The sequence below is a fragment of the Rhopalosiphum maidis genome, chromosome 4, assembly GCF_003676215.2.
Source record: "Rhopalosiphum maidis isolate BTI-1 chromosome 4, ASM367621v3, whole genome shotgun sequence".
In the NCBI taxonomy this organism is placed as follows: domain Eukaryota; kingdom Metazoa; phylum Arthropoda; class Insecta; order Hemiptera; family Aphididae; genus Rhopalosiphum; species Rhopalosiphum maidis.
Genome location: NC_040880.1, coordinates 4,198,645 through 4,215,311, shown reverse-complemented (window position 1 = coordinate 4,215,311; position 16,667 = coordinate 4,198,645). Strand labels below are relative to the sequence as shown.

The 16,667-nt window shown below is 25.4% G+C and overlaps 1 protein-coding gene across 2 annotated transcripts in view; it reads right to left on the bottom strand.

The window, feature by feature from the left end:
* LOC113556210 (head-specific guanylate cyclase) overlaps nucleotides 1–16,667 on the bottom strand; it is a 238,113-nt gene that overhangs the window by 164,945 nt on the left and 56,501 nt on the right. For both annotated transcript variants that reach the window (XM_026961037.1, XM_026961029.1), the window contains exon 3: nucleotides 16,534–16,604. In XM_026961037.1, the coding sequence (XP_026816838.1) occupies nucleotides 16,534–16,604 (71 nt within the window). The remainder of the gene's footprint in view (nucleotides 1–16,533; nucleotides 16,605–16,667) is intronic.

Sequence of the window (16,667 nt, the reverse complement as noted above, 5' to 3'; positions counted from 1 at the left end):
CGCGTAGAAGCTTTCGAAAAGGCTATGCGATGGCTGAAAGCATTTAGATAATTAATACCAAAACTTCAATATTCTTTATCATTAAAATCGTCCAATCAAAATGCACACAAATGATTCATAGTCGAAACAGATTTACCAATATGATATTTATATTTTTGTAGTGAAACATGTTCCCCGTGAACCGATCGTTATAATTACTGCGAATGCGTGTTCGCATACACATGTTTTATGCCCAAAGGTTCTAGAAACGTGATGAATCAAAACAATAAATAACAATGCGATTTTCAAGGGAAAACGGATTATTTTTCTTAAATAAAATTTCAACTCAACTGCATGGGTGGATTTTATAAGCAGTTTCCATTCCCTCGGGATGTTTTGTCAAAGGCTGCCAAGGCACATCATCAACCTGCAGTCACCCTTCCGTTTTGATTCCAGTGTTTTAACATCACATTTCCATTGGTTTTTATTTTTATTTTTTTTATAATCCATTTGAAGTCATCTAAATTCAAAAATCCGGATGTTTATATCTGAAAGATGTGCTCTTAAAGTTCATATATTTTCAAGCACTTTCTCTTAAATCACTTTTTAACCTTATCCTAGAAGCTTCCTAAAAATACAAATGTCAAGTAAATATTTTACAGTGCTTTGCATACACGGGATAGAACTATTTTGCATTCAGTATTCACGCAGTATTATTATTCCGGTAAATCCAAGACATGGAAATGTCAAAACCATTTTTACATATTAATATGTCATGCTTATATTTAACGTTCTGTGTGATTTATTTCACCTATTAATAAATGCGATTAAGCAGTAGTTAATGTGCATTGATTACTTTAAATAAAAACATATTTTAACTTTTGATTTTGTATTTTATAATATCATAATTAAAGCCTTGTTTTCAAAATTATCAATTGCAATTATATTTGTCGTTAAGAATGGATTATATATATAAACATTCAATTAGACATAGGTATCAAAAATAGTTAAAATTTAAAATAAACAATTTCATGCATAATAAAATAATAATACTTAAAACATGATATCATACATTAATAATTGACCTAATAAATTATAAATTGTATGTCAAATAGGTGATGCATTTTTTAAATTTATTTCAAACAGGAATGCATATCATAGTGTAAGATAAAATATTAAAACGAATTAACATTAAACATTTTTAGATTTAATTATATTTTTTATTTATATTCAACTTTATGAAATATTTATACTATATAAAATAAATATAATTGTTATCATAGATTAATGTAAATTAATTGAATTATAATCATAAAACAACGAAACAAAAAAAAAAAATGATGGTTAATAATGAAAATATTTAAAATACAGAATATTAAATACGAAAAGGAAATAGAAAATATTGAGTTTTAAATATATACTAAAAATAACTGAAATATTACTTAATTAATTCAGATGTAAATTATAAATTATAATATATAATTATCGGTAAATTCAACAAATCCAACAGCTCTTATCAAGAAAACTTTCAAAAATCGTGATTATTTTCCCGAAAATTACGGTTCATGTTCGCCACGTATTTTAAACTTGTAAAATCGCTTTAAAACTACATTCAATATGATGGTAAAACTCGTTCGATAACTGTTATATGCACGACACATATATTTCGGGAAAGCCAACAAAATACGTAAGCGATTCCGGATCCTTGTCAACAGTCCACGTTTTGCACTTGACGATTACATTTTTAATTTTCTATCTTGAAAATTTGAAGTTAATAAAAAAACAGTCATAAATAATTAAATTGTTCGATAGTTGAAAAAGATGCAATAGTAATTTTACTTTTTTTATAAATGTAAGTAATAAGTAGCCTTTATTTTATTATACAAAAATCTACATTCAATAATAATATGAAAATATTATTGTTTCATTATTACTATTTGTTATCGAATAAGGTACATAGCTCATAACGATTATGGTATTGAGGACGTTTTAGCTACTCCATTTCCCTTAGTTGTAATAGTCAACATTTATATTTGACCAGCTGGTTGTTTTTATTCACTAATCAATACTTTATACGACAGTTGTCCGAAAGTATGTACGACGATGACATATCACTGATGACCGAATTCATATAAGATTACCAGCCCCACCAGTTGACGGGTAACAATGATTATTAGAACGAACGGATATATCAGTATTTGTTGAAATGACTGCAAAGACAGTACCGAAGAAAAAAAATTATAAGAAAAAGAAGAATAAATAATATATGTAAAATTTTAGTTATTATAATGTGTCGTAATTGACGTCGTTCCGAATCTAGTTCTACAAGAAGTTTCAAGTTCCCATGTAATATTAATGATTAAAAGCATTATAGTTTTATTATTAATAGAAATTTGAAATGTCAACTTGACATGGTTATATCTATACCATATATATATATATATGATTGTAATGATATTTATTTTGTACATCAATATCAAAATTACGGATGAGATAACATTTCTATAATTTTTATTTTTTATATTATAATAAATTAATTAAATGTAAAAGGTGAACATTTTTATTCGATTAAAATTACAAAAACGCACTTAAAATTGTTTTTTATATGTTAATGATTTAACATCAGTAACCTGGCGTGTTCTGAACAAGATCGCCCGTTTCTGATTCTAGTGATTTTGATGCATCCAATTGTGTGGGATATAATGGTTATTAGTAGTATCCAATAATTAACATAATTAAACCTCTTTTTTTTTTCGCCAAAAAAAAACAAGAAACGGGTGGGAATTGTTTACCACAATACTGCCATCCTATAACTATACCTCTATTTGTTAGTCTATGGCAGGGTTGTTTAATATGAATATAAAATACTAAATATTCATCTTTTGTTTGATATCACTACACCTCAAATCGATAAACAAATACAATTATACTAAATATTAATTAATTTTCTATTGTAAATGTATTAACTAATCACAATTGACGATCTTAACCGTTGCTCAGGTAGTTTTACAGTACAAATTATAAATAATTTCCACTGCAATGTTTGGCATGCCTAACCATGTGTAACCTAACCTAACCTTACAGTAGGGATAATAGTTGGCATTTTAAGTTGGCATTTTACAATATGCTCGTGTTATTAAAAAATATCATGATTTATTTTCTGAAGTTATTTCTGAACGATTTAAAATGAGTAGACAAAAATATAACTAATCGATCTTGATTTTAATATTTTCATTTTTTTATCAAATAACTTATATAATAATTATAATTTACTGTGAAAATTAAAATTTAAATAATTTCATTTCTTCCTAATTTTTTTATGTGAAGAAATGCAAATAAATGTATATATAATTATTATTACTAGGTAATTATTTACGAACTATTTTAAGTTTTCAATTTTTTAAATTATATTCTAATGCAGGTATTATTACATATGGATTTAACGTGAGGTTATTTTCACATTAGCCGTAAAAATGTCAGGAATTTTAGATAATTTTCATTCTCTGTGATAGCCAGAAATGATTATTTGAAATAGACATTCTTTTGAAATAAAAATAAAAATTGTATGCAATACAAAAATTACTTTTCATCGATTGATGTACGATTTATGTTTTTAGGGAAAAAATAGAATCTTTAAAAACCAATTATATTTCAGTCTGTATTGTAATTACAAGTCAATCAGTCAATGTTCATCAACAAACTTAAAATTATATCCATACATATCAACGTGATATTTTTTTTTACATGAAATAACGTGTAACAATCATTAAATAATAATATACTTTTTACCTAATTATTCAACCGGATAATTATGAAACCTTTTTATTCCATTCATAGAAACTAGAAATACAGAAAACGGATATATTATATCAAAACACAATTACTGGTATCGTGTAGTTATTAGCAAATGTAAGGAACAACAGTTTGCCCAATAACAATAATGCGACAGTGTATTTTTATAAATGATAAAAGACGCTGAAAACTATAAATGAAATTATAATACATAAATGTATTATATATGTATATAAATATATAAATTTAAAACATTACAATAAACTCTAAAGTATATGACCTATTTATGTTAGTTATACATTTGTTTAATTTTTTTGTCTACTCTACAGATTTCAAAAAACAGGAAGTCATTTTAATGATTAACACAGTTTGATGAGGGTAAGAATTTATTACGTATATTGATTGAATTAATTTTAATTCTTAGAATTACAGAATACTTTTCAAAATACAAATTTTTATACAACCATGCAGGATTCTAAATAATGCATTTGTATTCCCCATCGTTTGATCTATTTTTAGTTTTTTGACATTTTAATGACATTATTCTAATTTTAAATTATTTGCAGCGAATATTAAGTTAATTCCAGACAATTTTTCGTTTATGATTTATATGTAATTTTGATAATAAATTCTTAATAACATTTCAAAACTGTTTATTCGATAAAATATTTATATTTGTTTTAACAAAATATGAATAAACTTTTTCATAAAAATAGAATTTTACTGTTAATTTTGCTGTATGAAAGTGGTACCTATAATATTATATAAGAACATAGTATAATATAAAAAAAATATTCAATTTAAGTATAAAATAAAATTCATTACAAATATTATTAATTAATTAGAAAAATTAGATATAATTTATATTAGAATTCTTATTGCTTTTAAATTTTATTGCAAAAATGTAGGTAATTTATTTAGGTCACATATACTATCGAGACCTAGTAATATAATTGAACCATTCAATAATAGTTGCCCGTATAAAATAGTTTTATAAATTAAAATTATTTGAAAATTTGCTCAAAATACCTCAAAACTTTATCTTTTTTTTTTTTAAAAAAAAAAGGTATTACGCTTTTAAGCTATTAATGTGGTTATTTAATCGTTGATTTTGCGTGTTAATATAAAATATAATATGTGAACAAGAAAATCATTACCACTTTTACAAAAAGTAAATTTTCTAGAATTTTGATTGCTATCCGTTATTTTTTAGGTAAAAAGAACAGTATTTCCTGGCGTATAATAAATAACACCTTGAAAATTCATATTATAATTAACGGGGTACTGAGTTATCAGGCTAATAGTGTATGTGTTAAGATCTAATAACAAATTATTTGATTTCCAAGACATCTCTAAACCGTAACTATTATACGAATTTATCATAAATATTAAAGATTGTAACAAAAACGAATGTTTATTATGATAATTTGTCACTTTTCGTTTATATAATATGGTTTTTTCTCTATTTTACAATTATTCAACATATATCTTTTATATTAAATTGTTGTATTATAACTAAAAGTTTTCAATTTTTTTTAGCTTTATATGATTATAGTACCTAATAATAATAAAAAAATTGCTTATAAAAACCTAAAATCTTGTTTACGATAATATTGGAAACTAGATAGATTGATAAATAAAAAATACTTTTAATATAATTGAGTTTAGTTTCAGTCCTAAAAGAAAACATAAGGAGGCAAATGGTACATTAAATATAAAAGCATTCTATTAAAGAAAAGGTCACCTGCGTTTTTTTATAGGATTTTTCAATTTTGTTCTTGTATCATCTTACGAAAAATTTCAAAATGTTTAAAATATCGACATGACTTGTTTAAAAATATTTTTTTATTTAATTTTTATTATCTTGTATGAATTTAATTATAGTTACTATTTTTTTTATTATACTTAAAAATGATTTTAATATTAATATATATATATATATACACACAGTTATAAAATAGAGTTCAATATTAATAATCGAGAGTTTAAGAGTACTTGCCTATTTATAGATTTATTAAAAATTATTATCAACAATTTATTTCAGATTCTAGATAATAAAATATTAAAACATTTTTTAGGTCAACCTCTTGCTTAATATATTATCTAATTTAATTTAATTACCAATAGGTGTATTACCTAATAGGGTACAAAACATTAATTATATATTTTGAGATTAAATATATTAGATAATGTAATAAAAGGATATTATTAAACTATGCATTTTTTTTTTATTCGAAAATTATTAGTAAAAATATAAAATTTACAAAATAACTCATGTTTAAATTTAAAATATTATGTGGAGGAAACTGGACGTTTTGTTTTTAAAGGAAAACTTCGAATCAATATAACATTAACTGCCTATATATGTCAAAATTCTTGAAAATAATAAGAATAGTTAAACATAATATGTTGGTTGAATACGTTACCTTGTGACTTGTGCATGACACGTATATGTGTATTTGTGAGCATGAGCGTATTTTATATAAGATAGGATATACCTTTCAATGTAATGGATATTGGGTGATTTTATTATTGCTTTTCTCTAGTATAGAATTTTTTTTTTTATTATTAAACCTTGCATAATATCTTTATTCTAGCATCGGTGATGTTGATAAATAAACTTCCTTTTCAGCATTTCCTAATTCCAAGAAAAAAACAGAGCAAAGAGCATACAAACACACATCACATATCCTTAAATGTACGTGCACTGTCTTACATACTCAAATACATGGTCTGCGATTAATCTTAAATGCGTCAATTCCAAAAATCCCATACCCGATTAGAAATACTCGAATCTAATACTTATCGTAGGTCCCGTCACGCAAAGTTATTGTTTCTCTACCGGATGGTTGTTGTAATTGTTTTTAGTATTGCATTTCAGTTTGATTACTCGATCGTTCTATATCTAAAGCAAATAGTTTTGAAAAATAAAACACCGTTTTGAAATTCCAATTATTTGTTTGATTCCATTGTTATACATATTATATTATTTCGCAACGCCTTTTAATATATTTACGGACACGAATATTGTCCCAGTGGAGTGTATACTATATACAACGTGCGCACAATCATTAAAGTGAGTACATCCCCACGGTGGACAACTCGGAAAACCGAACAGAGAGAAAAAATAATGAAACACAAAATCTTCTCGTCGCTGTACATGTCGTTTGTGAAACATAATCATTTGATTGAAAATATAATATTATAACATAACATTATACTAATTTAGTCCGATACTTTTAAAAACATTAGAATATAATTTTAAACGATATAAAATAACATTAGTCAATAAATACCACTACAAATAAAAATTATTACCTAAGATCATATTATCCTGCAAGTTATTCAAACGGCAATTAGTGAAAAACAGAAGACATAATTAAGCAGTATTAAACAATTTAAATTTATTTCTTTAATTGATATTGGAATACTTTAGATTTTACATTAAATTATTATTCTAATTAATCTCCTTGAATATAAATCAATTCAATACCTACCTACTAATTAACTGTTTGTCGATTTATGTATTTGTATACAATGTATCGATTGATTACATCGTGTTATCTACTTTAGTTTATCCTTGCTGGAAGGACCAAGTACTAACAAGGCGTATGTTTGGTCAATTTTACTTCATCATGTGAATCTATGCATCGACCAGTATAACTGCAGTTGGGATGTCTGGGGAAATATTGATGGGCTCTGGAGTTATGTGACTGTGTATATACTATGCATGTATTTTTGTTTGTTTGTGTGTACCTACTTAAGTATTATATAAAATGGCAACAATGTTTGGTTTGTACAATATAATAATGATAACAGTAATTTCAACTGTATATGGGCAAATGGTAAAAAAAATGGGAAATAATATAGAAGAGTGAATGGCCCTCTTGTTCAACAGAATAAAACGAACTTAAGTACACAGTTCAATAATACAAAGGCACTCTCAACTTAGCCAAATATAACAATAATTATACAATATCAATAATGATTGTAACACATTAAAAAATAAATAATTATAATAAATAATAATTGAAGCTTTAGGTACTTACAGTATGATGATTAATGGTGTGCAGATCTAAATATATATATTTAAATTTAAATATAATTGACTATTGGTTTAAGATTTGAAATAATGTAATATAGCTAACAATGGCCACGATGAACGAGCCATAACAATAGAATCCTATAATATAACAGTAAAATGATACGTGATGGTGATAAACTAAGCGTAAATAATGTGTACCATACAATTTTTATATGATCATATACAGTTTTTGTGTTTCTATATTTACAATTTTCTAAATTAATTCACAATATCTATAATGTAATAATTAAATTACATTATTATTAAATAATAGCTAGAAAAATATGGATAGGTATATATATATATATATTTTTATTATTATTTAAGCGCCTTACAAATTTTTTACTACAAAGTACTTTGTATATCTTACCCTTTATTTTTGTATCAAACTATTAAACTTATCTTAAAATAACTACCGATTTTATTATAAAAACAACTGTACAAATAATTTTAAATAACCTAAGTATGAAAATCTAATGTTTAAAATGTTAAAAGGAAAAATGTAAGAAGTACAAAATAAAATTATTGTTTTGATTAAAAGTTGTGCATTTTTTATGTGTAAACAAAATTATATATCTTGTAATACGTTTCAAAAGAGAAAACTTTGCATAACTACTATCAAAAGCAGTAATTGCAATGTATCCATCAATAATATTATCATATTTCAATACCTAATATTGGTTTAGAGAACGACACCATCTTTCCAAGGAAAACCATAAACAATATTATAAAAATCACCTATATTTAATGCATTACTATTAAATTATCGTTTCTCTCTGCGCGTATGATGGGTATTATTTATAAACTAAAAGACTGCCTCAGAGCTGACGATGCGTGAAATATATGAAACAAATGCACACAGATCAAACGTACAGAATATTGTGAAAGTATATGTATTGAACTCCAGTGTTAAAGCGAGTCGAAAACCTCAATAATTTCTTATTATATTTATGTTGCAAAGATAAAATGTTTCGCAGAAAATATCATGGCGATTTTCTGTTTATTTATTAGCTTTCATAAAATTTCAAGACTTCAAGTGAGTACGTCTATCAAACGTATTTTACACAACGTTTGTGTAACAGAATGATGAACATTTTTACTAATCGTAAATATTAGTCATTTTTAAAAAAAAAAACCAAAAACGTTTATTATTGAATAGCTTCCAAAAGTTTCACTTCTCCATTCGTAAAATCATCGTTAAATATTTATAATAATAATTCAATATTAAATAAGTTTTATACATTCATGAACAAATAAATTCAAGTAGTTAGTTACAGAATAAAAAACTGAAAATATGTTTTCGTTTAAAAAACTTAGAAATGCGTGAAATGTCACGAAAGAAAAAAATCAGACATGTGTAAAACATTGTATTATATTAACATCATATTATATTGGAATAAGAAATAAATAGGTACAAAAATAATTGTCAGAGAAAATGATACGACAGTCGAAAAATTATTTACCCGATACAATATAAAAATATTGTCAATAGAGCCTGAAATGTATATTATACACCCAACGATTTTTATGAAATCACACCTTCACGAGAATAATATTTCATAGAATATTCATACATATATTATCATATGGGTATAATAAATATATATCCTTGCACGTACGGCTGTTGTTTTTTTTACACCCCACTTGGTCGTCTATCCGTTTTAATGTACTTTTCTTCTCTTTTCTCTCATTTTATAATTTAGTACGTTTCATTCCAGTATACATCCGTATGTTCAACGTACAATGATTTATTGTTTCGCGGAATTTGTGTATATTTTATTTTTCATTTTGCATTTTCCAAATGGTTAAGCTTCTAAATGTATGTTTCCAGTTGACAATTTATTTGTATACTATCGTGCGTAGGTACTTTAAAATATTTGAATACTCGTTATTTAAATCTCGTCGTATTATTATTATTATATTAACTGATTGTATATACTATATAGTATATAATAAATTAAATATATTATTTATTGTCTAAATGTATCACCAAAAAATATATTACCAAAAGTGTCCTCATAAATCGATACAATTATAAAATACTATCGGAGAATTTGAATGTCCAATGCGCTTGTTGTCAACTTACTTTATTGAGTTTGTTATTTTAAGATTTCTTACAAATTGTGTATCTTAGATTAATAATTCGTATTTTATAGAGAGGAAAAACTTGTGCTGAAATAGCTGTATTATCCATTTACACGCATAACATATACGTTATCACTTTATGTAGATCAAAGGACTTGTAACGATCGTAAAAATTTAAAGGTTAATACTCAAGTTAACGAGGTTAGAATTAGTTAATAGAAAATTTAATGAGATAAAAGAAGAGATTTTGTATATTATCGGCCTAGATATTTAAGTTGAATCACTTGACTTGTTATACTAGAATGGGCTTTAACGTTGAAAAACGTTTGAGATTTATCTTTGAAAATTATTTCAAGGAGATTAGGTTGGTTATAAAATTATGATTTTTTTAAGTTTGCTTGTTATCACGTTTTTCGTGACCTAAAGAGCGTTAAAAAATATCATGACACCATTTATATAAATGGTACTTAAGATGATATTATTTAATTTTTGAAATATCTTTATAGCTTTCTAGAAAATTGCAGAAACCAACCAATACCCCGAAGCCTTATGGGAAATCCGTTGTAAGACTCGGGATTCGGCCATGACATAGGTTCGATCCCACCGGGAAGAGTAACTTGTTGCATTTTGTTACAACTTTTTAATAATTCAACACACATTTGTAGCATTGTTATACTGATTTTTTTTAAATATTTTATTGGCGTGATATAATTTACAAAATATCTTTACAATGTTTTTGTTTTATATACAATAGTTTATCATATTTTTTGTGGCTATTTAAAAATAAATCAAAAAAAATATTTTAGTTATTTGAGTTTTTGTCTGACATGTTATTACAATCTCTCAAATAAAACACAAAATTACACCAAATTAGGTTAAGAAAAATAATTATTCGTATCACCCGACATCTAGTATGTTTTTAATACATTAACAACAATTGTGTACTCAGTAGAAATTATGTATACATTAAACTTGGTAAGTATATTTACACTCTATGACTAAAGAAAAAACATTTTTTTTTCCATAAATATCACTCCTATGATTTTATAAAAAAATATATTTTTTTATAACATATCATTCATACCGCATATAATTTTACATTATTAAAAAAAAATGTGAGTTTCTTGATAATATATTACTTGAAAAGCATTAACTTATTAAATACAGCTGGTAAAATGGTATAAGGTGTATGCCAATATTTTATATATATTTTAATTATTTCTATAAAATATATATCTTTAAGTGGAATGAAATAAAATAATTGAGTTAAACTTGAATTTTTTAATCTAGATGTTTCCGTACAATAACTTATATTCCACAATATTTCCATATTTATTTTTAATAGAGAACAAAATATAATTTTTGATAAGGCAAAAAGTATTTTTTTGTTTTTAGTGATGGTAAAGAACATTACAATAAAGCTTCAAATTCATATTATACAATTAAAATAATTTGTTTTGAATTTTGTTCTTAAAGTTATAGTAAAAAAGTAGGTACTTACTATTTTATTCATAGTTAGTTATAAATGTATTATATATGCACTGTGAATATTATTTTTAAATTTCAACTGGTTAAATTATGAATTTGGTAGTATATACATGTATATGTATACATTTAAATATACAATTCAAGGGTGGATTCAAGATTTCAATTTATTAAATAATATAAAACATTATTTAGTACGAAATGAGTCCAAAAAATACTGTATTTTACATTTTTTTTTTTTTTACGATTATTTATTTGCTTGATTTACTTTTTACTGATTTTTTTTAAATCTATAATCGGATTTATAGTAAATTGATTTGTGTAACTTTTCATACAATAATATAGTTGTTTCATAATAAGTACTCAACTCTTAATATAAGTCTCAAAAATTTAGAAAATTTAATTTATAAATTACATTGGAATAGTATGTTAAGATGCTAAGATCAGATATTATTACAACACATTTTTTTCTCTTAAACTCATTGTCAACAAGTCACATTTTAATAACGTAATTCCATGACATAAATAAATTTTACTCAAAATAAATAACTTTGAATATCTTCATTTAAATAATCTAAATGAACATTTTAAACTATACAAAAATAATAATTATTCACTAAAAATGTGTCAACCTACAGTTTGTGCAACGCGATAAATGCGTTACAATATTATTTTATTTAAGTTTAAGATGAATACTGCAGATAACGAAGAATAAATACATTTTTAATATCAATTTAAAATCTATTTCATAAAGGTCTCTTCGTGGATGAATTAATATGCTATGTTCCGCAAATGTTTAGTTATTCAAAGCGATGGGATAATGGAATCTACATTACTTCAAACAGGTAAATCGTCGTGGGACACTCTCAAGTTTAGGTACCTAAGTATACGTACAAACATGAATTCGAATTCTATTAATTTTGGATTAGTTGATGATTTGAAATGGAAAGAATATTGTTAGATAACAAATTTGAATAGTTTTGCATCCAAACATAAAAACGTATATACATTTTTAAAACGTTTTCCCAAAAACATCATTAGTTATGTTATTGGAAGGCGGTATTTGTGAATTGGTGTACGTTATAGTCGTTATAGGTACTATTACGATATTAATAATTATTGTTCTTTAAATATTGTGAACAAACACATTCATAGTTTTATATTTCATTGGCTATCAATACCTATGATGATCGGAAAACAATTTTCATGTATTATCATAATATCATTACAATTAAAACAAAATGATTTTGTTTTTAAACTTTTAAAATACTGTTAATTAATTCGGTAAAATTATCGGTAAAATATAAGAAAAACTATATTTTAATTTTGTATGTTGTGTTTATGTGTGTGTTTCGACACAATTGCTTTTAATTTTAAATCCTCGCTCGATTTAGGATAATAAAACAATAATATTATAAATTAAAAGTAAAATATATATATTCAGAAATATAAAATAAAATTTTATGGCAAGTATTTATTATGAGCCCTAAAGGTAAGTATCTATATAGTATTATGGGAAATGCGTGTAGAGATGTACTAAAGGTAAATAATTTAAAATTTAATGATGAGGTGTAATGTGTGGTGATATACAAAATGTCATCAAATTTCAGTCCACTATTTTGCTCATTTATATTTTAAAAACATATAAATAATATTTAAGTACAATGTTGGATGATGATATGAGTATAGCAACAAACATTTGATTTTGGAGTTCGAAATTTTAAAAAAAAAAAAGGTATTTTGAAAAAAAAAACAGGTTTAATTATTTGTTTTCTGTCAAAAAATATCAGATTATAAGATTGTTAAATTATTGTATTAACTCAATCATACATCCTATATACTATAAAACAAAGTTGAGTATCAATTTATACTGCACTAAATAATTCCGAACAAGTATACGCTCATTCTGCGGTATCTCTCAGGAACGATAATACTATATTATGAAATAACCAGCTATAGGCGTACTTTATATCGGTGATAATGAGAGTAGTTATAAAATATATCTAGATCAAAATAAATGGAAACAATTATTGTAAGAGTTTAAGTATGGTAACGGTTTTTTCGGTAGAATTTAAGAACGATTTGATATCGTTTTTCGTATTTTTTTTTTTATGATTATTTCTCTGTCATCACTGTTTTTCTGTTTTCTAAATGATGTGCACCCTAATGAATCTCCCGTAAAGTTTTGTTGACACAGTTTAACAGCGGTGGCATACACACCCACGGCGATGGTGGCTGTTTATAACTGTGTAATTAACCCAAACGTTTAGCGGTTTTAGTAGCGACGGTGGTGGGTGATCATGATAAGTGGAGAGATAGATAGAGAGAGAAATATAAAAAGAAGAGAGACAGAGAGTCAATACGGAATAGAGAGAAGAGACGTAGGCAGTGGTGAGAGTGAATGAGTGAGATAAAAGAGACAAAGAGAGAGAGAGACAGACAGAGAAAAAGAGGTCTAATTGAAGGGCTCAATAACACGACCACGTAATTAAGTGAGTGCGCTCGAGTTTTTCCCGGACAAACAAAACGTTTTTACCACTGCACCGCCGATAATACCTATCCACCGTTTTAACGGTCCACCCGCACGCTCTTTCATCAGCTCTTGACGAATTTGAGGAGTGAGGAACACTCGCAAGGATTGAACGGCAGAGATTGTTTTTTTTATTTTTTAATCGTTAATTATAAATTGTTCTCACCATTTACACAGTTGCGTTATATCTTACACTTTTCAGCCTGATGAACATAAACTATAATATAGGCACTTAGATAAAGACAATAACATTTCAATATTCACTTATATTTGTGTATTTTTATTGACTAGGAAGATAATAAACAATAATTTTATATGTAGCTAATCAAAAATAGAGTTTTTTAAAGTATTAATATTCAATCAATTGATTCTCACGGTCAATTGTTTTTTTTTCAATTTTTCGCGATATAAAAAAAATCATTATATAATGTGTCAATTTACTATAATGCTACGCGTTATGATTTTATGAAAAGATATTCTTTAGTCTTACAAAATATGAGCTTATATGACGAATAGTTTCACTTAAATTCAATAGCGTACATCTGGTATAAAGTAAAAAAAAAAAAAAATGAAAACTGATGGTACTTGGCAAACGGTGTGTAGAGATTCGCTTTACGGACGTTTTTCCATTATAAACCTATAGGGGCATGACAAATATCCGTGTGGTGGCCCCTCCCTGTCCTTCCATAAATGATGCCTCTGTTTGAAATACAATTTATACAACGTATTTCTTTTTTACTTTACTGTTACATCCATTTGCTTCGAGGTTATACTATTTTGTGTATAACGATACTGTTAAACAAGTATGACTAAGCAAAACTGCGTACCCGAATAAATTGGGTAAAAATCTTAATGTGTTTAGAATGAGCTTTTGGTTTGCCATTATTGTTATGGGGAAACGAACAATTTTTCCTAGATTTGAAACAAAATTGTTTACAATATCAAACATGATTTATGCTCAGGCCTAAACCATATTTATATTTGTGATTTAAAACCGACTATGATGTAGTATATTTTTTAGATTCTAAGAAAATCAATTGATGTGTAAGTAGTTCTATAACCATATATTTTATTTTATTTATATGGGTAAATTAATTTATAATTTTACCATATTCTAATAAACAATATATCTAGTGGTTAGTATGTACTTAATCTTCTTAAGTTAGATTTTAAAAAAAAACTGCTTAATTAATAAATATATATTTTATCAGTTAAAACCATAAATTATTAATTATTGTTTTGATATTTTATATACATAAAAAAAAATTTATATTATAGTAATAATATTTTTATAGAAATTGTAATTTATCTAACATTAATAAATTTATCAATCTCATCAGACTACAAATAATGGTTATGGTCATAAATGATTTTATATTTCGAAAAAATAAATTATATTACAAAAAAAATATTTGTATTATATACGGTAAGTTTATATTATATTATTTATGTTATTTGTGAAAAAATACCATATATTTTAAAAATCAAACTGTATAAAAACATTTATTTTTTTCATATTATAATACAATTATTATAAAGCAATTTAATTATTTTCAAAATTAAATATCTCTGAAGTTAGTACATTATAGTGCATTTCCTAATTTTAAAATTCTGTTTCAATAATTTAATTTTCTATTATTATATACAATAAACTTATTGACATACATATTGATGTCATATGGCCTTCTACTTGTAACATTTGAAATTATAATCCAATTGGATTAAACTGACAGTACCTATGTTGGTAATTTGTGAAACTTTTAATATTTAAATTTGATTGATTTATCGATATAACACCAGGCAAGTATAAATTAAAATACAATACATTTATTATAATTTAGACTACCCATAGTAAGTATTAAAGGCAATAAAAACCTTAAATAATATTCGGACAAGTGGATAGTGATGTAAAATATTCGTGTTTAAGAGTTATTTCGATAATAATATTATTTGTATGGTTATTCTCGAAAAGCTGAAATGTATATTGTGTCAACCTGCTAGAAGCGAATTTAATTCAATTTACATATCATTATACGTAGTTGTACACTTGTGCCTTATCCAATTCCAAATACCAAATAACGAAATTGTCGTGGCGCTGATATCGCACTATATATTATTATACACAGTTCAGTAAGATTAGATATTTTCGTAAATCAAACGGCTTTTTTCGATACATGACCAATACTGTGACTACTGTGTAAAGGATGTCGAATTATTAAATAAACACCGTCGTTTACAAATCCAACAAAATCATGAACATACGCCCAAAGTCTGTCATAAGCATTAGGCATAGAACGAGTGTATACCTAAGTGGTCACTCGACGCGTATACGGGTAAAAGCCACGCGGAATATCGATTGGCACAAATAAAAACCTAACTGTTTGCTATGTTTTTGTTATTGTTATTATTTGTGTTGCTCCACTACAATTTAATATAATAATATAATGAAATATTTAGGGCTGTATCACATTCCACACAATATAAAATCCGGTATTTCATTAAAATAATTTGTGTTACTTTCAAAACCAAATAAAATCATATGCTACAAAATTGTATAATAGATAAGTTAGATACTCACAGTATTTTACTATACGCCGGACATTCGGTTTGTTCGACTATGGACTTGAAAGCCGAATAAATCACATCGTTCTGAAACAAATAACGATAAAAATTATTATTGAATAACAATAATTAGTTGTAAGTTCACAATCT